Source organism: Cheilinus undulatus, linkage group 7 (genome assembly GCF_018320785.1).
Source record: "Cheilinus undulatus linkage group 7, ASM1832078v1, whole genome shotgun sequence".
Classification (NCBI taxonomy): Eukaryota; Metazoa; Chordata; class Actinopteri; order Labriformes; family Labridae; genus Cheilinus; species Cheilinus undulatus.
In genome coordinates, this window is record NC_054871.1 from 39,076,469 (window position 1) to 39,100,561 (window position 24,093).

Genomic DNA, 24,093 nt, shown 5'->3' on the forward strand with positions numbered 1-24,093 from the left:
AACTTACTTAATACGCTCAATAATAAAATGGAATTCAGCTCGAATAACACTTCTCTAGCCGTCTGACTACCCATTCACTCCTCACACACTGATGGTTAGGGCTGCTTTGTAAAGTGGTCATTAATATCAACTCATGTCATTTATATGAATCCATACACCACTGACACAAGACTAGGTTAAAACCTAGTCCCAGGCTGACTGCAATGATCTGGGATGCCTATTGAAATGCCTGAACTGTGTGCTCTAGCAGAATGATTAGTTTTTGGGGTGTGTAATTGTGCTGTCCCTAATGTCTGTGGGTTGAGAATTGAAGGACCCTTAAAGTGTAGAACATAAAGCCCTGGAGGTATAGGAAACAGCTAACCTGGCGCGCCAGATCAACTGACAAAAAAAACTTTGGCGTATACTCCTGAATTCGTCTCCGTGTGGATGGGGTCCAACTCAGCTGCTGAATTTTGTAACTCCTTCAGAGTAGTCATAGGTGTCTTGATGGCCTCTCTCACCAGCCTTTCTTGCAGTCACTCAGTTTGTGAAGACGGCCTGATCCAGGCAGATTTACATGTCATATTCATCCATCCTCTGACTTGTACTTTTTAATTACCTTTTTCTCTGAGTTAATTGGAGTGTTCTTTTGTCTACATGGTGTAATGGTAGCCATGAATACTGATTAACCAGTGACTGGACCGTCCAGACACAGGCGTCTTTATACTCAAATCATGAGACACATTAACTGCACTTAGGTGATCCCATTTCACTAATTTTGAGACTACGAGCATCAGTTGACTGGACCTCAGTTGAATTAGGTCAGTCACTTTAAAGTGGGTGAATATTTATGCAGTCACTTATTTTACCTTGCATAATTTGGTTTAATTGGCATTACTTTGGAGAAATCTGTTTTCACTCTGAGATTAAAAAGGTTTTTTGTTAAATTATATTGACCATGACTGATTTATAAAATCAATTTAAGAGTAAAACATCCAAGGGGGTGCATACTTTTTACAGGCACTGTAGTCAAGTTGAAATGTTGGCTTGCAGGTCTCCAAACTTCAGTAAAATGTTTTTCCAACATTCTCTACCTTTAAAAATAAAAGCTGCACTTTAGAACCTAATTAATAGAAGTTCCAGGTTTTTTGCTTGTCACTGTCTGTAGGAGAAACACGACACAGAAACAGTCAGACACCTTTATCAACAACTTTTAGTACAAAAAACAGGAAGCATTAAATGTGGCAAGACATTTGTATGCATGTATCAGCATTTTTGTTAATGGAATAAATGTGAAAGAGAAGAAAACAGGAATTGTAGTTCATTAGAATTCACACATAAAACATGAGAGGAGGAATCACTGGAAAATGTAGTTATGAAAATGTCCTTAACATTGTAATAAAGGCACTATCAATTAAGAGTTTTGGCCGTCTTTCCTCACTGGAAACGACCCTGTATCCAAGTCAAAGCTCTGCTAAACCCTGTATGACTAATATTTACGGTCTGTGTCCACAAACACCATTGCTCTACGATGGCAGCAGTCATTTTCAACACCAAAACCAATGTAGTCCAGAATTTTTAGTGCTTAACAAAAATGCTTTTACCATCCTTGTCAATGTTACTTCTACTTCACTGGCCAATTAACACCAATTTCTCGGTCTACAGCTGCTGAAAATGCTTTGCAGGATTTTTTTGCACTGCATTTAGTGGGATTTTTTTAATGGTAATTCTTTGAATAAAAAAAAACATTTAACACAGTGAGCTTTTTAAAAATGATGTGACAGATATTGCTGAGGAAAGTAAAAGTGAACCATCATAATAATAATAAAAGCTAGTGAGAAGTGCTCTGAAAATGAGGCTGTGGGCACTGCCATTGCAAAAAGGGTGGCTGTGGACACCGGCCCTTACTCCTTAGTTTGATCGGTACCTCCTGCTCCAGCTGTGGTCCTCACAGGATAAAAAACCAGCAGCCTGTCTGTTGTATAAATGATACACTGCTCTATCTCTGTGATAAAATACTGATATAATGTCAACATGTCTAAAATTGAGAACATCTCAGTGAGGTAAAAAATTACTAGTCACGCACCGAAGGATGCTATGGTCCAATCTGTTTCCTTTAGCTACCATTTGGTCCTAGAACACGTTCACTGCTGATACAAATATGTACAAATGCAGCTCTGATTTAATGTAAACAAGAAATTGTGCATCTATAATTTAGTGTGCAAAAACAAAGACAAAATGGATCTTTTCAAGCTTTTTTGAATTTCAGATCTGTCAAATGATAGGGGAAAAACACATGTGGTTTTTAAACTTGATTAACTTTGATGAAGTTACTTTTTTTTTTTATGATCCATCCAAAAATCAAACACAATGCTCAATAAACTGAAGGCTGCTTCTGTTTTGGGTTTGTAGACACATTCAGGAACTATTTCACCCTTGGCTTGAATCCTTTCTCACTGTTCAGATTGACAGTTTATCCATGTTAAGTCTCTTCAACAGCTGCACCAGCAGTAAAAAAATTAGACACATTCCTCATAAAAATTCTACTGCACAGCCTGAAAGGGATTTCTGTAACAGGCTCTAAATTTGAACCCAAGTGAAAGAATTCACCAGCATCACTTGTGTGTCTTTTCCTCCCAGTGTATAAGACTTCAAATAGAGTCCTCACAAAGTCCTCCTGCTGCCGTGTTTATTCCTCCAGCTGCACTTTTAGTTCACTTTTGGGTAAATCTTTTCATAGAAGAAGCTCTGAGCCAGGACAAAAAGTTCTCCGTCCTTTTCCCTGACAGCATGGGCTCGCACAAACTGAAACTGTTCGAGTGCAAACTCATAAAACTCGTTTTCGATTTTCCAGATGTTGGACTGCTGCAGCTTGGATATTGTCTCTTTGGTAGGGGGCTTCTTTTCGGTGGTCTTGCGCAGATGGGACTTCTTTCCTGGAAGAACGAGAGAATTTAAAGAGTCTGTCAGTCTAGACATGCTTAGTACCATAAATACTTGCATTAAGATTTTACCGCCAACAGACACCACAAGCAGACACAATATTTAAGAGGAAAAAAGCACCTTTTCACTATTTTTGCGTACATATTTGGCATATTTATCTGAGGTATCCGACAGTCCGTTCAGAATCTGCTCTCCTCTCAATGAGAGTCATAATAGTTCATGACCCTCATCTGGTATTTACACTCACTAGTTCCAAGCTAAATTTTTGCAACGGGACTTGAACATCCTGTCCACAGTAATGTAAAACTTTCTGTGTGCCAAACATTTCACACCAGACTTCTTCATCAACCTCAGATAGTACAATTCAGGACTGACCACCAAACTCCTCCCTAAACACAGGTTTGTGACAACTATCTGTAGCAAATCTCCTGACGAGACCAGTTCAAGTAGTTTAAAATGTTTTTCATTTTGTAAGTCTCTAAATGTTAAGTAGAATTTAGCAACAATATGAACATTAGCAGCTGGCCTGGATACAAAGCAAATAAATACAGCTGTGTTGTTTCATTCCTGTTGTTGGGTTAGTGACATTAGTCTGGACTGCTGTGTTGTCTTCTGCGGCCATGTTTGTCCCCAGGGGCAAAGTAACAAGTTACCATGTAAGCGTGTATCTGTTCTGGCACAACCCACAGAAGAGAGGGGTGGGGTGAGAATGAGATCATTTATCTTTAAAAAGACTCAAAAACTTAGCTTTCTGTTAAAGGCCGCCCTCTACAGGCTCAAAGCCTCCTTTAGAGCTTGATCCATATTGATCAACCCCACCCTAGATGTTTTATTCAGTTAAGTGGGACTGTTTTAAAACAAAGAAAAGGGGTATGATATGTCACCTTTAACACTAACCTGGCCTGGTCCCTGGATCCACGACTTGAGGAGGCACTTTCTTCTCCCCAAAATTTTGGGTTGTTTTTTACCAAAACATTCAACGGTAAAATCTAATGTATTAAGAGATAAAATAAATTTGGAACCGCTTGGAGTCTGCAAAGAACTCCAAATGAAAGCCAAGCAGATTTTCATCTGTTTTGCACTGAGCAGAGGCTTCCATCTAGCCACTCTGCCATAAGCCAAAATTAGTGGAGGGTTGCAGTAATGGTTGTCCTTCTGGAACTTTGTCCCGTCTCCACACAGGATGTCTGGAGCTCAATCAGACTGACCATTGGGTTCTTGGTCATCTCTCTTACTAAGGCCCTCTCCCCCAGTTGCTCAGTTTGACTGAGCAACCAGCTCTTGGAAGAATCCTGTTTGTGCCAAACCTCTTCCACTTTATTATTATGGAGGCTACTGTGCTCTTGGGGACCTTCAGTGCAGCTGAACCTTTTTTGTAGTTTTCCCCAGATCTGTGCCTTGCAACAATCTGAGCTCTGCAGGCAGTTCCTTTGACCTCATGGCTTGGGTTTTTTTTTTTTAAGTCTTTCTATAGCGCATTACTTTTCCAAATCATGTCCAATCAATTTAATTTACCACAAGTGGACTCCAATCATGGTGTAGAAACATCTCAGCAAAGATCAAGAGAAATAGGAGGCACCGGAGCTAAATTCCATTTGTTGTTGCGAAGGGTCCAAATACTTATGGCAATGTGATATTTCATTTTTTATTTTTAATATATTTGCAAAACATTTAAAATTCTGTTTTCAGTCTGTCATGACTGGGTACTGAGTGTAGATTTATAAGACAAAAAGGGATTTTTTTTAATGTAGCATCAGGCTGCAATATAACAAAATTGAAAAAAGTGAAGGGGGTCTGAATACTTTCTAAATGAACTGTATGCTTTCTGTTTCTACATCTGAATGCCATTCCGTTTCCAGTTTTATGCTTTATGATTCATGCCTGACATGAATCATAAAGCAGCTGTTTGAACAAAAACTAAACCAAAATCAAATTTATTAAAACACCATTTTGTTCCAAATGATAAATGAGAGTGAGACTCCATGTTTGTATTTACCATCTTTGCATTGCACTGCATGTTTGTGTTATCTGACACGGAGTCTGTGGCCAAACCCCCCCAAAGAGCAGGTATACAGAGTGAATGGACATGGAAACATGTAACAGACTTTCATACTCTTCTTAAAATAAACCAAGTGCACATAAAAAGCATAAATTCTATAAATAAACTGCTGTTGCTTTATTTTGGAGGAGTGGGATGTTGTGCTGCCACCTCAAATGAACGATAGGGGAAACTCTGACTAATGTTTAAGTAATAGAAGACTGTGAGGGTTTGTTTTTAGTGTTAGTACCTGTTCTGTAGAGCTCGGTGGCCCCCTTAAAGAAGCGAGGCAGTGCAGCCTCCAGGATCATGACGAAGTCCTCCAGCTCCTCAGTCACTCCGACCAGCAGGTACTCGTTCACCAGGTTGTACTTGGCCTGCTCCAGAGCCCACCTGCTGCCTGCATTCCTGCAAAAACAGCACATGGAACAAATCTGATCAATCAGTTACTGTTTACACTGGGTCTGCTCTAATAACAGCTTCAGGGATTTTCCTCTGAATTTAAATGCTCCATGATGGTCACTATTAGCTGCAGGGTTCAAGGACTCAATAACCTTTTTTCAGAACAACATTGCTATTGAATGTTTTAACAAGAAGTCTTCTGTGTTGCAATCATTTCCAGTTGCCGTGTTTGGCTTGAATAAACAGGATTAAATAAGCACAAGTACCATCACAAACTCTGCTAGTTTCTCAGAATCAGAATAACGCTGGTATTTTCTAAAAGGCTTCAAAGTGTTTTAACTAGTCGAATAGCAATATCTTTCATTTCCAAAATAACAGTGTAAAGTTAGTAGAATTAGAATTTAACTCTAAAAACCTTTCTCCCCTTCAACTGGTACAAAATGCAACAGCTAGGCGTCTTACTGGTTTTAACAGATGACATCACATCACTCCAATTTCAGCTTCTTTACATTGGCTTCCCGTTAGTTTTAGAACTGATTTTAAGATTTTACTCATTACTTTTAAGGCACTAAAGAACTTTTAACCTTCTATGTGCCAGTCAACAGCCTTAGATCCTTAGGTAGGGGCCTCCTGGTCAGTCCAATGTCAAGACTTAAAACTAAGGATGATCAAGCATTTCTCATCAAGGCTCCTCAACTCAAAAAGTACAAGTACCCAATAAACTACTCGATTACAGTACTTTGAATAAATGTAGTATGTTACTTTCCACCCCTGTGTACATGATAAAAACTGTGATCTGAAGGCTGCAGACAGTCTTGAGCATTTGCACAGATTGCGATCTGCTTTTAATGAGGCTGGTGCAGCCCACTCACCAGCACTCTGAATGGTGTCCACAGAAGAAAGGGATCTGCAGCCAGAGTTTCTCAGGAGCACAGTCAGACCCTCCTGATGACACACACTCATCAAACGTCTGAAAGAAAACACAAATGCACTTGGTATCATGTATTCATGAGCAGACAAACAGCATCATCTGAGTAAAACTGGGATAAAAACCTTTTTGTCTCCTTGTTTCCTTCGTCGTAGTCCAGGTCTGTAGTCATCCCCAAAGCGTAAGAAGTAGTAGTATGACACCAGGCGCTCTATAGGATCCCGCACCACATTTATGTACATTGGCTTTTTCTTTGCACTATACCTAAAAGAAAAAAAAGAATAAACATATTTTTAAGACTTTTTTTGCATTTAGGACAAACCTGAGGACTATTCAAGGCCAGCAGACATCAGAATTTAAAGCTGCCATGTTTCTGAACTCATATAAATAATGAGGTTGCACCTAAGAATCAGCTCTCTATCTGTGAATGTGTAGCAGGCAGATTGTGAGCTAACAGAATCTAATGAATACTTACACCATTGAGATAATTACTTCTGGAATAATAGTGCAAGGTGAGATAAGACAACAATGGTATTAATCAACATCACAGCACACATTAGCAATCAATACGTGACCTTGTCTTATCTGCTAGCTGTTTGTAACTAATCTGGATATTAATGATATTACAGGTTAATGAAAAGGCTTTACTTTGAGAAGTCCAGATAAGCTACGTGTCCATGGTAGAAGCCGGGTTTCATCTCTCTCCACGAGGTGACGTTTCTGACAAAGCGGACCTGTACACACAATGGAGACTCATTACAGAGTGTTAGGAAATAATGTGGAAAAACAGAAAAACAACAAGAAAACTTGGGACAGAGTGATGGCTCAGTATGCTAGAGCTTCATTTTTACCCAACTAATTTCTTACACAATCTACAGTCAGTGGTGAGTCTTTAGGGAGACAGTTCAGGGGGAATTTATTTAGTAGAACCAATTAATGGCCGAAATTTGGTTGAAATGAAGATGATTTGGTGATAAAGTGGGTAACTATCCTCTACTGAATGTTTATTATATTTATATACTATGATGCAGACAGTCTCACTAAAGCCAAAGCACCAAAAGAGGATCAATATAAGTTGATTAAATTATGAATAATGCAAAGGAAAAACACATGGCTGCACTTTGTTTGGATACAAAATCAATCATCGCAAAAAGGGTTACAATCTAATCATAATTATTGCCAGTGTTCTAGTTTTCTAATCTTATTTTAGAGAGTTGAAAGAAGAGAAAAAAATTCCATAAAAAAGGCTTTCTTTTGATACAGAGATTTACTCTTTTAATAGCAGTCTAATATCCAACATCATAACCCTATTTTTTGAAATTTCAGCATATGACTAACTTTTCATTTTACAATTGAAGTGTATTTGTATATTAAGAATTGTTTTAAACAAAAGTAAAGTTTTACAGTGGAAGGACTGCACCCTCTTGGCCTTAACAATTATCATGATTATTTTGATCAACATTATTATTTATTTATATTAGTTTAATTCATTCAAGAAACCAAACAAAAATGTTTAAATCCAACATAAACATTCAACTTTGAATGAAAATGAGCAGAAAGAAGATTTATCTTATTCCCTTGTATATCTGTGTGTTTAATAAAATAATCAAATGTGATTTTCAGCAAAGATAATTTAGATGCCGCTGCAACAAGCACCGTGCGGTAATGCAACAAAAATAGTCATAGTGTAACTTTAAATGCCGTCATGAAGATGGCACTGTGTAAACAGTGAATATTTCTAATGAATAACTTAAGAATGTGTGACTGTTTCCAGCAAAAGCACCCCTACATGTGTGTAAAGATGTTATAAAAGTGATTATATAACTCCTGTTCATGGTGTTGGGCTATTTGCCAAAGAAGAAACCTGTCCCAAAACCAAAGAAAAAAAAATCATATACAGGTGCTTTTAAAAGTTAGAGTAGCATGTAAAAAACATTTTTAAATTATATAAAATAATTTAATACAAAATGAAACATCTCTAGACTTCTTTGTTTAAATCTCGATGGCTTACAGCTCATGAAAATCACAGAATATTGGGGGAAAGTCAAATTTGCAAGGGTTTCCTGAGCCTTCATTTTCTCACTCTGGTTTAGTACACACAACCAAAATCATGAGGTAGACTGCTGACTTGGCTTCTCACCCTCCACAATGAGGGTAAGCCAAAGAAGGTCCCTGCAGAAAGGGCAGAATGTTCTTAGAGGCTGTATCAAAGCATATTCATGGAAAGCTGACTGGAAGGGAAGAGTGTGGAAAGAAAAGGAGTGCAATCAACAGGAGTGAGCTCAGCCTTCAAAGGATTGTCAAACAAAGCAGATTCAAGAGCTTAGGGGAGTAACACAAGGAGTGGACTGAGGCTGGAGTCAGTGTATTAAGAGCCTCCACATACAGACGATCCAGGAAGCGGACTACAAGTGTTGTGTTCTTAGTGTCAAGCCAATCCTCAAACACAGACAATGTCATCAGCGTCTCACCTGGGCTAAGTAGAAAAAGAACTGGACTGTTTCTCAGAAGTGCAAAGTCATATTTTGAGATGAAAGTAAATTTTTAATTTCATTTGGAAATCATGGTCCAGAGTCTGGAGGAAGATTGGAGAGACACAGAATCCAAGGTGTGTGAAGTCCAGTATTTTCAGTTTCCACAGTCAGTGATGGTTTGGGGTGCCATGTCATCTGCTGCTCTTGGTGCTTTATCAAGTCTAGAGTCAACACTGTCAGCCTTCTAAAAGAGGATTTTGGAGCTCTTCATGCTTCTATCTGCTGAGAAGCTTTATGGAGATACTAATCGCTGACCATGGCAATACTGTGCTTGATATTGGCCAGCCAACAGGTCTGACCTGAACCCCGTACAGAATCTCTGGGGAAATGTCAAGAGGAAGATGAGAGACACCAGACACAAAAATACAGACGAGCTGAAGGCTGCTTCCAGAGCAACCTGGGCTTCATAACGCCCCAGCAGTGCCACAGACTGATTGTCTCCATGCTACATCACATAAATGCAGTAATTTGTGCAAAACAAGCTCCAACAAATTGCTGAGTTCATAAATGTGCATAATTTCAAGGTCAACATTTCTGTATTACAAATGTTTTTGTTTGGACTGGTGTTTTGTGATATATTTTTTTAAAATATTGGATTTTTGATTTTTGTGAGGCTCAATCATCAACATTAAAACAAAAATAGTCTTAAAATATTTCACTCTGTAATAATGAATCTAGAATATATGGAAGTTTCACTTTTTCACTTTAATCACATGAAAAAAAAAAGATATTCAATTTTTTTCAAGGATGCACCCATATTTTGTTATGAGACACATGGTACAGCAGTCTTCTTTGAAGTCATACTGTTAAATGTGCACCACTGGCTGCAATATGAAGTATGGCAATGTGAGTTTAAAAATACTTCCTCTTTCTGGGTGCAAATAAGTGATGAAAACAGGGAGTTTATTGATAACCAATCATGCTGCGGGATGCAGCAGCAAAAACAACCACACTTAAAGCCATCAGCAGTTTTAAAAACATTTCAGCTTACATCAGCCTCTTTTTATCGGATGTTTAGATGAAGTTCATTGGTAGTGTTGGTTATTTTGGGCCCTGAGTCAGTAACTTTTTATAAGCTTCCTGCAGAGTGATGTAGAGGCTGGAAGGACCTTGCTGTTGTGTGCCACAAAAAAATAAACATTTACAACCTCACTTTATCTGTTCACAAGCACACAGAACATTACTTCACACTACTAGATCCTGTCTGATAGAAGCTTTGGACTGCTATTTTTCCCATCACCCCAGAGGAGTGAGGAAAAGAGAGTGCATATGCTCATCAAGCATGGAGAGAAAGGGGACCAAAATACATTGACCCTCTGCTCTGATGTAGCTCAGTTTACCTGTGAAGTGTGAAAATAAAGCTGCAACTATAAACCACTCCCAGCACCCTTTTAATATGCCCTCATTGGTTGTTTTTGAAAGACTGGAAGCATTTTGTAAAAAGGCTGAATGAAACTCCGGCACTCTGCCTGCTGTTCTAGCATGGGCACACTGGTAAGAGCTTGATGCACTCTCTTTCTTGTGTTTTCTTAAATACGTATCGTATAAAAGGGGGGAAATTTGGGGAAGGTTTACAGTATTAGAAAATGAAAAGTGCCCAATCCTAGCAGCAACAAAAATAAACTCAGAATTTACATTATTAAGCATTAAGTTTACACTCAAACTGATGGAGGATGCATTTTTACAATAAAGCGGTGCACATAACTGCATTAAAAAAGTTCCTCTTTAATTAACCATGCTTTATTGAAGACACATTTTTAACACCAGCACCACTTTCAGAGGAGGTGGAACAAAAACCTTCTTGTTTTATCTTTTGGTTGCGTCTGCAGTCTACCTTTTGAAGTGCTTACAACAATGTCCATCAAAAAGTTAAAGTTGACTGTTTGAAGCCTGAAGCTAAACGCTGAGGCCAGGAAACATTCAAAAGCAGCTCAGAAAAGCATCAGAGGAGTGTTCATCCTGATTAAAGTGACAGGAGGGATTTCAAAAAGGACATCTGAAAGAAGCTATAAAAGTTTGGTCCAAAGTTCACTGCAGTGGAAATTTCACCCTTAGTCAAAAGTGTAAAACACAAATCACACGGTTTAAATTTATTCAGTGTTTTAGTGCTGTAACTCTTATATCAAACCAGAGTAGACATGTTCATGGCTTCACATCATCTGACGTAGTTAGCACCTGCTGTTCTTTTGGTTCTAAACAACCACACCAACACATCATCTCCATTTATTACTGTTATCTTTGACACACACTCTGAGGACTGAGGAAGTAAAAACCTGACAAACTCGATCATGCATACCAGTTTTGGCTAAACTACATGCTATTACTGGATACAAATCTGAATGTTCCTGTAGTAAAATAAACCAGCAGACTGATTCTTCCCCCAGTGTGGAGACTGTAAGCAGTATAGAGGGCGCAGCCTGATGTGAGAAGGCAGGCGGGATATTACCTCGGCACCAAAAGCCAGAAATAACACCAGTTTAGCTCTGAGGCATTCACACTATGTGTCCTGAGCTGCACTGATAGAAATACAAAAGCAGACAGTGGAGCAGGCTGTGATGTGTGCTGATGCCACCCATATTCTCTGAGGCGTTTCAGGCATGCACACAGAGAGTCTATGCATAAAACACAGTTGAAACTTGCAACCAACCTCAGCCCAAATAATCATCTCCTGCAACGTGTTCCTAAACAGATACCAACAAGAGTCTGGCTTCTTGATGTCAAACCAGCCAAGCCTGATTTTAGAGACAGATCTCTCATATCCTGATATTTCCTCATGAAACTTTGACATGCTTAATGATGGAACCACACTCTATCCCTGCTTAATAAAGTTTATCTATCAATCTTGTATCAAGTTGGACAGAATAAAAAGGATTTGCAATTTTCACCTTCATATGAAGGCTATGTGTAGTCTGACATCTTCACTCAATCAACAAAAGAGTAAAGAAGAGCACACTGGTACGCAGAAAACATAGTGAAGTAGTAGCATTGTGTGCCAGTAGATCCTAGAGTGCACTTTTAGTCATAAATTTATAAGAGTGTAAATGTCTCTCTCTAAGTCATCCCTGTGTAAGCAGCTTGTTGGCAAGTGACTAAGTATGCACAGTATGAAAAAGACCTTACACAGATAGGCAGGTTTGTAGGTATGTCGTCAGCCTAACCTAAGCGCAGGAGGGAGTAACTTCAGGCCTCCGAACAGGCACAGATATAAGTTTTTCCACTATTTTATGTTAGACCATTTTATCTATCAATTGCTGCCTGGATGTAAAAAAGAAATTCAACAGCCATACTAAAACATAATTCTGTGCCTATCCTGCTAAGCAGGTTTGATGCTAACGCTACAATGCATTAAGTGCAAACTTAGTCTGCAAGATCAGCACTTCATGTTGCCCTCTTATCTCTGGCAAGTGCCTGTGTATTTCACTTCAATCTCATCACTTAAGTGCAACTGAATGATGAGAGTTGACGGCATGTCTTTGCTTGAATCTTGTTTTGCTCTTTTGATTTACATCGTAGCCTGATGATTCATCACATTTTCAATACATGATCTGATATCACAGTCTTTCACAGCCTGCAGCCAAAACCTCACTGGACTACGCGTTTTTACAAAAAGACAACCAACAAAGTGACTTCTGTTGTTATTGCTAGTCTATCAGGAGAAACATTATAGACAGGCACTGAGTGCAAATGATTAACAATGACACTTTATTCAGTTTTGAATATCTAAATACTTTGCCAGAAATGTTTCGACTCAACTCAGTTGATTTTATGCTCAAGGTCAGTACCAGAACTCTATATTTGTTGTTTTGGGCCAGATGAAACAACTGATATGATAGTTTTGTGAAATAATGACCACTCTGAAAAGTGGATTTTCACTGAATTACAGCCTCCTGACAGTATACTCACATTTACTATATATCATTGTATGTGAACCTAAGTGTTGAAACAATGCCAAGGTTTCCAAAGTGGTTAAATTCAGCAGTACAATCCAAAGATGGGCACAAGTAAATTATTGTAAGTCCAAGTTAAATCTTAAGGAGATGCTCCTTGACTCTCATCCGAGTCTCAAATTCAAGTCTCCTTCTCTGGTGCAATCTCAAGTCTGCAAACAATCCCAACTGCCCTATCATCACGGAAAGGCAGCCTGATGCCTAAATGGGATTGGATGGCCACATACTGTACATTAAACTCTGTATCATTATAATTGAACACCTCTTCAATGCTAACCATTAATAACCTAGTGCTCTCCTTTGACCCAGCTCTCCTGTGTCTGTTTATCTAAAGAATATGTTGTGCTTTTTAAGCACATTTAGAAGTTACAAATAAGTCACCTTTTCTAAATGCTGTTACAGTATGTTTTAAATAATTTGCAGTGGTGGGGCAAAGACACATTTCTGCCTTTTGCATGCAAAATAAGACAGTAAAGTGGTTTCTCCAGGACAAATACTGCTGGTTGGTTTTAAAACCATGTAGTCTCTAAACGGTCATAGTGTGTGAAAAACGAGTAAAAGAATGCATCACTGTTAAGTTTCTACCCTGTTTTCCTGCACATTCTGAACTATTAGCAGATGCTGTTCAGAACATCACAGAAACACAGTTTACTGTCTGAGGCTTCACTAACAAACACTGCTGGTGAAGTTCAACACAGCACAGATGTGAGGCCTGTAAATAGAGCTGTGCTCAAAGCTTTTATTTATTTTATTTTTCAGAGTATTAAAGGCACAATCAAGTGAAGATGTTTCATGTTACAATGACTACAACTGTGGCCACAACAATAGCCTATTTTTAATTCCACTTTTTTGTCCTATGATCAAAGCGCCCACAAGCCTGTCATGAGCAAAGTCTTTGTTATGCCAACAAAGACCTCTTCTCTCTTTGTTGCATTTAGCACTCTATTAAAAGTATTAAAACAGAAAAGGGCCTATGGTAGGTAGGGGTAAAGTCAGGTTTCTCTTTACTGGCTTCTTGTGCGAAAGGAAAAGTAAAGTAAGAAATGTTTTAGTTAAAGAGTGCTATTCCTATGATCTAGTTACAATACTGCTTGAAACATAAGGCTTATTTTCATAGTGCCGGATCAAGGCATGATATTTTTGCCTCTGAGACATTTCCCCTTCACTATGAGCATCACAGAGGTGTGATGGGGGTGCTCTCTTTGGAGGTAGTAACTGACTGTAGTAACTGTGTAGGAATGAGACGAGATTTGACAGGACTCTCTTGCGCTCCCACAACATCATAACGCAACTTGAACAGTCAGGGACATCAACATCCCACTGTTGTTGAACCAGTACGAATAAAGCATAATGATGGTGACTTTTCCTTAAGGCACTGTTCTGAAAATGTACTGTAAAAACACCTACAGCCATGCTCCATGGGCTTACCTGGTCCTGTAAAGACATGACAGGATTGTTTTTGGTCGTGTTAATGTGAAGAACATGGAAGCGGTTCTTCCCACACAGGTCGTAGGCGATGTTAGTGAAGGACGTGCTGGCCGTCTTGGGCACTCTGTTGTAGATGATAACCATGTCATCGTTTTCTGACAGTGGTGGCAATTCCCTGCCAGAATCTTCACTGTGACGCTGCTCCACTTCAGCCACCTCGTGCCTGGCAATGATGCGTTCTGTGATACAAGAAAGTATGAAAGCTATTAGAGCCCTATTTATCAAAGTCAAATGCTTTTGCTTTGATTTAGCTATTTATTCCTCTTCTGTTCGTTCAGAGTTGCAGAAAAATCCTGCATCAACCTATACAAGTCTTATATTCTAATTATAAGACATACATTTATCAGTGTTATCTAAAATGTTGACTTTATTTAATTCATTACAAATTGAAACACTGGGTCTGTTTGATTTGGGAAGGTGGAAAATAAGACCCAAGGAAAAAAAATACTTTATGGCATGAACATGAAGGAATTTTGATCTAAAAACCAGAAAGGCGTCTACAAATAAACTAGCTGCAGCTCAGATCTCACCCCACTCCACATCTTTTGTGCACTAAAAAACACTGATCTTTAATGGGAAACAGCTTTATCCAATGTTTTCCTGGTTTAAATCAACATTAGGCCTGCACAACTTCAGAAATTATTTATTGTCTGACGAAAACTTTAATAGCAATAAAGTACAAAAAACGGACATAATACCTGTGTTGGAAATATGTCCCTGCTAAATCAAAAATAAACCCAAAAAATATTTATGTTCATCACCACATTGGCACCAATAAATTCAAGGGTAGCTAAAAACTGTTTCAGGTGGGGTGCATGTAGGCAGTGTGACCACTGTGGCACACGTCAGCTCCTGCTCCTTTTATACCAGGCATACGTGTGGTGTGTCTCCCTGCTGTCACAACCCTCTTTCTTCCTAAGTTTCACAATAAATCACCGACAAGCAACTTCATTCATTTTATAACTGAGCAGGGATAATTGCAGAATAAAGGCATTCTGTACGGATGAGTTTTTATTACACATTTGCCAAACGGAGTTTTACTATAAAAAGCAGAAATTGGAAGTGTCACCGTAATCCATCTATCATTCGATCATTTAATATTTGATTGACAATTGAATAACAAATAATGAAAATATTGTTTATTTTCTTGTTTTCATTTCTGAAACGAAATCAAATAAACAGGAAATGATGCATCTTTTTGACTTTTGCTATTAATGATGGGATCAGAGAATGTAATATGAAAAATGGGCGTAAGCAGTTAGTGTGATTTCAATATTAACTTGCATAACCTGGTGCAGGTGTTGTGCTCAGAAAAGCATCCTGAGAATCACATGCCCATCGCTGAGGAGTTCACGCTTCCTGGAATGATATACAGAACACAAACACCAGCACCAAGTTCAGTCACGTTCCCGCACTTGTGCTCCTTCATTTGCATTTGTGCCATGCTTTGGTCCACCTTGTCCTTCCGTGCTGGAGCAAGGGATGCATGCGGCGTCCAAGCACAGAAGAGTGTTCTCATGCTGGTTAAACGTACTGGACTCTTAGGCTCATACGTACCTAGACACAGTACAGATTGCCGAGTGTGAGTGTGCCCTAACGCAGTACCGGTGTTTGTGTTCTGTGTATCATTACAGGAAGCGTGAACTCCTCAGCGATGGGCATGTGATTCTCAAGATGCTTTTCTGAGCACAACACCTGCACCAGGTTACACAAATCAATATTTCAATCAAATTACCTGCTAACAGCTGTTTTATCATATTACATTCTCTGATCCCAGCATAAATATAAAAAGTCAAAAAGATGCATCATTTCCTGTTTATTTGATTCTGTTTCTGAAATGAAAACTAGAAAATGAACAGTATTTTCATCATTTGATTTGGTTTTTAAAACAGAAAAGTGAACAATGAGCCATTTTTCATTTATTTGTTATTCAATTATTAATCAAATATTAAAAGAACAAATGATACACGGATTCACTGTCATCTTCCCTGTGACATATTCTACCACTGTTGGCATGCATATCTGCTCAAGCAAGGTAAATAATGCCTTTTTATACTTTTACCATCTTTTTTGGCCAAGAGATGTGTGCAGCTCACAGCTAAAGATACAACATGAGGAAATTTTGCTCTTAAACATCTATATTAATTTAAAGTGACCATTCCTATGTTATATTATTTTTTAAATTGAGGTCTTACAGTATCTCAAATATTCCCTAAAGTTTTCAAAGCCAAAGAAATTCTATTATTCTATTTTTTGTTTTTTCATTAAAACAGGACGTGTTTTGTTATTGGTTGCTAGTTCCATTACCCAGACTCCGCTATGTAACTACCCCCCCGACACACACACACACACACACACTTAGCAGCTTCCTTCTCAATGCTTCTTGTTTGAACTGTGAACTCTGTTAAAACATCACCTCATAAGGTGTATTTACTAAACAGAAAACCACATTTTGTATTCTTTCATAAATTTCTCATATTGAGGGTGGAATACATCTAAAAGTGCGCTTCCACGTTTTTGCTGGTAGCGGTGCTAGAGCGCATGTACATCCTTTGAGCCCAGATTACAATTCTGAGACCGCTTCCATTGTAAATGCAGAAGTGCACCTTTAAGTGCATTTCTCCCTCATTATGAGAAAAATATCTGAACGCAAAGAAACAGTTAGCTATTTAGAAATTACTAGAGATGTTCTGATACCATTTTTTCCTTCCCGATACCGATTCTGATATCATGGTGTTGGGTAACTGCCGATAGCGAGTACTGATCCGATACCAGTGAACTTTCTGGACTGACTGTGCAGACTAGCAAATTATTTTAGACCTATATTTGACTCAGAACATGGCTCAACAAATAGAATCATAATGTACATTATCTATGTGACCCTAAAGTTGTTCTTCCTGCTGATTGTTGAGTTCTACTGCTATATATTAAAGGTGCAGTGTGTAATATTTAGCCTAGTAGCATTTAGTAAAACAAACAAACTTGGTTAAATGAAACATGATGTCTATAGGTAGGTCTATCCTTATTAGTGTTTATCCACCTGAATTTTTTTTTTTTTTAATTAACTCAGAATAAGCAATCTATTCATACATGGGGAGGGTCCCCTCCACAGATGCTGCCATCTTGAATTTTTGCATTTTGGATGGTTCTATGGCGCCACAGAAGTGACCAAATAACAGATACACCATTTTTTTTTTAAATTCCACTGGTTGCCACAGTTTTCACCAGAGAAACATGCAAAATGCAAAAATTCAAGATGGCGGCGCCCATGGAGGGGACCCTCCCCATGTATGAATAGACTGCTTATTCTGAGTTAATTAAAAAAAAAAAAAATTTTCAGGTGGATAAACACTAATTAGGACAGACCTACCTATAGACATCATGTTTCATTTAACCAAGTTTGTTTGTTTTACTAAATGCTACTAGGCTAAATATTACACACTGCACCTTTAAAATAACCATAACACGGGGGGCTGCGTCACAGGCTCTCTCTACCTCTCTCCATTATGCTCTATTTGGGCAGCATCACGTGGTTACGGACCAGACTGCTGACAGACCCTCACAAAGGGAAAACAATATGATGGTTAGCATTCATGCTAGCGGTAATAAATGATCCTTATTGGCATAAATGGATAAAAAGACATTCAGTATCGGGTTTACTGGTGTGGATTTAATCATTGAAGTCCCCAAAAGTCACACGAGTTCCAGGCTCACGTAAATGCTGCTGCAAGGGATTCAAAGGCATTAATAGCGTAAATGGGATGGCAAAATGGCTAGCTTCAAGAGGAAAAACAAATAACAGGCAACAATTTATGTTCAGAAGTTGTTTAACTTTGATACACTGTGTCACTTCTTATCGTGTACAACAGTGCAGGTCTGGAAGGTTTTTTAACGATCACATTCGGAGAAAAAATGTCAGGCAGCCACCATTCTTTGCTGCTGCAGTGGGTCCTTTGGTTCTTCTTCTCCGCTCTAAAAATGGTAGCCTGTGCATGCAGTGCTTTCCAGCAGCAAAGAAGAATTGATTTCTGGTTTATAGCGCTAACATTTCGCATGGCTAAACAAAGCAAGTTAAACCAAACGGTATTGGATCGTGCATAAACTTATGTACTTGCCTTGCATTTCAAGCAGTATCAGATATATTTCCGATACTGGCATCTGCTCCTGTCGTACTGTTTTGGTTGAGAGCCCCATGATGGCTGAATTTTACATACTATTCATTCAAATAAGCAAGCATTCAATTCTCAAGATTCTTGGTGCATGAAATGCAGCGCTCATGCAGGCAGTCTGAAAGACAGACTTTTGAACATGCCTGCTAAAATGAAAATCCCACTATGATGCAGCCGTGACGCAGACCCTACCCGCCCAGACTAAAACACCTGTAATAGCTCGCTGGAACTTCATCTGATTCAAGTAAAATGTGCATGTGTGAAAGAATGACCATGCTGCTCCTGCACTGACAAAAAAAAAAAAAAAAAACAAGATGCAACAAATTGGTAATCAATTGGTATCATTTTAAATGAATTAACTGTTGACTTTTATTGGTGAGCAATGATATTTAAAGTGACAGACATCTGACATGTTTATCTTATCTTAAAACTACTCATTTTTATTTCTAAGGGTTTTTTTTTTTGGCATGCAGACCCAAAGAGGAAATATAATCTTGAATTTATCTGATGATGGACTGACTGGCATCCTCGGTTTCTTCGATTTTAATGATCTTAAAGTTAGTTGATGCTTGTTGTTATTCTCACTTTGCAGCATGCACAGCATGTGTAAGGCCACTAACACAACAATGAGCAGAGAGATAAAGGTACATCTGTTGTATAAATTAACCAGTAGTTTGAAAATCAAAGCCAGTCATGCTTGTTAGCATTACTTAATTAAGAAAAAGAAAAAAAACACACAACAACGTTGAAACTAGTAATTAAGCCTTTGATGATAACATTGACAGGAGGCATAATTAAAAGTGTTTTCTCCCACTTCTCTTCTCTGCTGCAATGTTAATTAAAGCCAATTACAGGAATGGCCTTGTGAGGATCTGTTGGAGCGGCTGTGTGTGTCACTCAATATAATGCAGACATCGTGCTGCAGCACAGCAGTGTCAAACATCATGAGAGAGGACATGTGTCTGCAGGATGTTTGTTGTTATTTTACTGCTTGTGATGGCAGATGGATTTCTTTTGGTTCTTTGTAATTTCTCTTTTCTCAAAGGCATTAGGATAAACATGCAGGCAGTTAGATTACGTTTACTATTGTTAATTATAAAAATGTATTCTCTAAAGACAAAACATTACCCGATGTATGAAAGCTGTTGTCTCCTATCAGTTGATATCAGTGCATTACAGCAACACTGGCTGATTTCTTAAGAGATTAAAATTAGATCGGACACTATTTTGCTGATGGTACCATGCCAGCTATTCCAATGTCGGTCAGTGATTTTGCTCCAGTGCTTTCATTTTTAGACTTGACCTGATTTTTACAGTAATCCGCCTCAATCTATTAAACCTGACTGTATCACAGATTTGATCTGAAATGTTTGTAGCCAGCACTCAAACCAGGAGAAACATGTTTCAACAGCCTTTGAAAAACTGCTTATGCCTCCTCTAGTATGGCAAAAACCATAATCACGATTACTTTGATTAAGACTGAGACTTAACCTTGCAAAGCAGATGGATACGCCCGTTTCCTTGTTTTTAACAGGCGAATCCATCTTGCAAAGCTCCCATCTGAACCGTTTGGGCCCGGTTAGAAAGTGACAGGACCAATCAGCGACGAGGGGCAGTACTTTCAGGCGCAGCAGGGTCGTGACGTAAACAAGCAGCAGCAAGAGCTGGTGCAGTTATAGAGGAAGAGATTAGCGTGGATGCTGCTAAAGCACCAGTTCTGTCAGAATTTGATGACATTTCTTCGTTAAAAGAAGAACAAAGAACAGCAGTGAGTTGTTTTCTTTTCAAAAACGACAAAAGTCAAGTACTTACATGTCTATAGTCACCATGTTTCGAGTTAGTCCTCAGTAGCTGCGCACCCGCAGCTCAATAGCAGCTACGTCACGTGTTTTGTTGCTCTTATTGGCCCGTAGAGATGTGACAGACAGAACGTTCACCCAATCACACTCCAAGTTTTCTTCAAAACCTCTGCCTTTTCTCAAACGTTTCCTATTGAAGCTTTCCCAGATGGATGTGTGAAACAAATCCATCTGGCGTGTCAGGTTAACTGAGACTATGATGATCATACTTATCACATGTGAATCAATTTCAAATGATTAAACCTTTAGTGTCTCACTCTGGTCTGGTACAAAAATGAAATAAAGGGGGAGACTGCTGACTGGCCAAATGTCCACAAGACAATCACCAACACCCTTCACAAGGAGAGTAAATCAAAGAGAGTCATTGCTGAAAGGGCAGAATGTTCTTGTGGTGCTGGATCAAAACGTTTTAATGGAAAGTTGATTGGAAGGGAAAAGTGTGGTAAGAAAAGGTGCACAAGCACCAGGGATGAGCTCAGCCTTCAGAGGACTGTCAAACAAAGCAAGCAGATTTAAGAACGTAGGGAAGCTTCACAAGGAGCTGACTGAGGCTGGAGACAGTTGATCAAAAGCTACCACACACAGACGAACTTTCAGATCAAAGTCAATTTTGATTTTCATTTGGGAACAAAGGTCCCAGAGTCTGGAGGATCAAGGGGGCACAGAATCTAAGGTGCTTGAAGTTCAGTGTTTTCAGTTTCCACAGTCAGTGATGGTTTGGGGTGCCATGTCATCTGCTGCAGTTGGACCACTGTGCTTTATCAAATCCATGGTTGATGCTGTCAGCCATCTACCAGGAGAATTTACAACACTACATATGTTCATCTGCTGAGAAGCTTTGTGGAGATTCTGATTTCCATTTACCGCAAAAGGAACTCCAAATAATTACTGAGTGCATAAATGAGCGTCATTTTCCAGAAGGTCAGCGTTTCTGTATTATTATTACTATTTCTTTTTACATTTTTTTTTTTTTTTTGGACTGGTGTTTGTGATATACTAATATTTTGAGGTAGTCGACTTTTAATTGTGTGAGCTGTAAGCCATGATCATCAAGAATAAAACAAAAAGTCTTGGCAATATTCTGTTTTCTTTAGATGCACCTGTTTATGTATATGGTTGTTTACTGTATGAATGTATCTGTAAGTATGAAGCTGTTACATAATTGTCAAATGTTTTGTTTAATTTTGTAACAACGGTTGTTACCACTGATGCCTACAAAATAACTGGAACTGAAATAAAATGAAAATACATTCATTTTGCCCCTGAAATATATCACTTGCATATTTAATGAAGCTTCACTGTATGATCAAAGTGAATTTTGACCCAGATTTGTCCCTTCAGTTGGCTTTGGTTGCTTTCCTTTAAACCTGGTCCATCACTGGATAGGCTGAGATGGCTGGGATTTCTACAGAGGATGTATAAGGGGGGGAAACCTAAATGAGTCATGTTTCATTATGGGGCAAAATCATTAATTACCTTTCAGTGTCCATTTATCGTTGTTTATAAGAAACTGGACGTTGATGAAAGCCAGTGATCATCCCATTATTCATACTTAATAGTGATCCAAGCCTCAACATACCATTCAAACATGTTCATTCACACCATTATTTGACAACAATGTATGGTAACAGTTTTGTTTTGCCTTACCGAGTTTAGCTCTGGACTCCTCCAGTTTCTGGATCTGGTTCTCGATGAAGAGCATCCCAACCCCGAACGCCAAAACAGCCAAAAGCTGGATCTTGGGCGGCATCATGATCCGTAAAAGCCCCATCAAACAACCAGATGAACCATACCGCTAAGACAACTAAACAGACTAACTGCTAACTGCTAATCCAGCAAAGGAGCTTACTTAATGGCGTAATATAACGTGACAACACTGGAAACCAATTGAAACTGATCACCTGAAGCAAATAAAGACAACGTAGGCTCACTTTAAGACCATTATTCAATACTCAACATCCCCACAGCTTTCAGTCACTGTTAACCAAACGCTGGCCAAACAAACTAGCTAGCCTCTCCGCTAGCAATCAGTTTAAAGCCACGTAAAGCTCATGCTAACATCCTCTTCAGAAATAAAAACGGTTGATTTTTTTTTGTTGAAGGCTTGTTTCTTATCAATTCCGCCGGTAAACTGCAGTGTCGTCGAAGCTCCATCTAATATAAAACAAAAAAAGGGTGGAGGGCAAATCTTCAAAAGCGACTTCAAACTACTGAGTTGTTTTCAGCAGACTGAAAAGCTTGTTGCAGCAAGTAGCATCGCTGGAGTGTTTTCTTCGTGTTAGCAGGGGGATCAAAACCAAATGTTAAAGCTGCTACCGCCACCTACTGGACCGGAATGTACGTTAAAACGGCAGACCCACGTCCAAGCAGCGCCACCGAGGAACTCACGCTCCCATTGATTACTATAGTGTTCAAAAGTCCGAGAAAAACCGAACGGGTGCGCAGATCATCACCAAAATCTAATCGATTCTTCCCTGTCACTATCCCAGGATTCCCTGAAAGTTTGTTGAAGATCCGACTTTTCCACTCTCGAGTTATCTTGTACACATACAAAGAAAGAAAGATACGGAGCCCTTTACATAACCCCCTGCCGATTTAATCGGCGTGGGTAATAAAGATCGCCTGCATCATCACATACCCCTTAAGGCAGTGTTCCTCAGCCCTGCTCAACCAAAAGAGCCACATTGTTGAACAATACTTCTAAATGGTGAAAAGGGAAAAAAACGAGTTACAGGTGGCAAAATATGGTCCAAAAGTAGCTAAAAAATGAGTGAAAAGTGACTACAATGGGCAAAAATGTATTATTATTATTATTTTTTATTGTCAGTGTCATACTGGACCTTGAGGTCATGTGGATTTCAGCCTCAGTTTCCGGGTCTTAGCCAAAAGGAGTTGAACCAACTTTAGTAAACAGATGTACCTAATAAAGTGGCTGTTGAGTATCCAGTAATCTCACTCATTTGTGATGGATTTTTGTTTTCATTTGAAATATTATTCCCCCACAAAACCTTAAAGAGGAAAATTTTACCTCAGAAATTATCCATTGCAAGTCACATTAATCAGTTTGCTTTCCAATCTTAAACAGTAGGCCTTAACTGTCAACCTTTAATACTTGTCTGCATGTTTCCATTGCCCTTATTTGCTACTTTAATTCCTTTTTCACTGTGTTTAGCCCATTTTGCCTTTTTTATCCAGCCTTTTTGTGATTTTTTTTTGCACCTTTTTGCCACCTTTGGAACATTTTTGACCCCTTTAACTCATTTTTAATAATAATAATAATAATGCATTTTATTTATAGGCGCCTTTCAAAACACTCAAGGTCACCTTACAAGAAAAGGTTAAAACAAGAAAACAAATTAGTCTACAAAATATACACAAGTTAGTAATTGGTTAAAACAATGAATGACACAGTGTAACTTTTTGCCACTTTTTCACCCATTTTTGCCACTTTTCTCTCAGTGTTTAACATTTTAAGCCAATAGATAGATTTTAATTTGATAGGGCTTTGGGTAATACTTACGTGCACGAAAATAGGTACACATATGTATAATGATGAGACGGAAAAAAAAATTACATCATGACCATCCTCTAAAACGTACAGGAACCGAACTACAGACGCCAAAAGATCCAAATTTTGCGTTTTTGCACGTCTGACAGACACTTTGCGCATTTGAACGAACTCATCCAAGGACTTTCATCTGGTTGACTCCAGAATTTTTTTACTCAAACTAGACAACCTTGAGAACCAAAGTTGTGCTCTTGGTGAGTTCTCACCATAAGCAGTGATGTTATTGGAGCACGAA

At 38.7% G+C, this 24,093-nt stretch overlaps 1 protein-coding gene across 1 annotated transcript; it reads right to left on the reverse strand.

Annotated features, from left to right (window-relative positions):
- Positions 1 to 1,167: 1,167 nt before the first annotated feature.
- On the reverse strand, positions 1,168 to 22,545 carry hs2st1b (heparan sulfate 2-O-sulfotransferase 1b). Its single transcript, XM_041791882.1, has 7 exons — positions 21,938 to 22,545; positions 14,203 to 14,441; positions 6,942 to 7,027; positions 6,419 to 6,557; positions 6,238 to 6,335; positions 5,214 to 5,371; positions 1,168 to 2,918 (listed from the first exon to the last, which is right to left on the reverse strand). The coding sequence occupies exons 1-7, from the start codon at positions 22,059 to 22,061 to the stop codon at positions 2,692 to 2,694; spliced, it is 1,071 nt and encodes a 356-aa protein (XP_041647816.1). The 5' UTR covers positions 22,062 to 22,545; the 3' UTR covers positions 1,168 to 2,691.
- Positions 22,546 to 24,093: the final 1,548 nt, after the last annotated feature.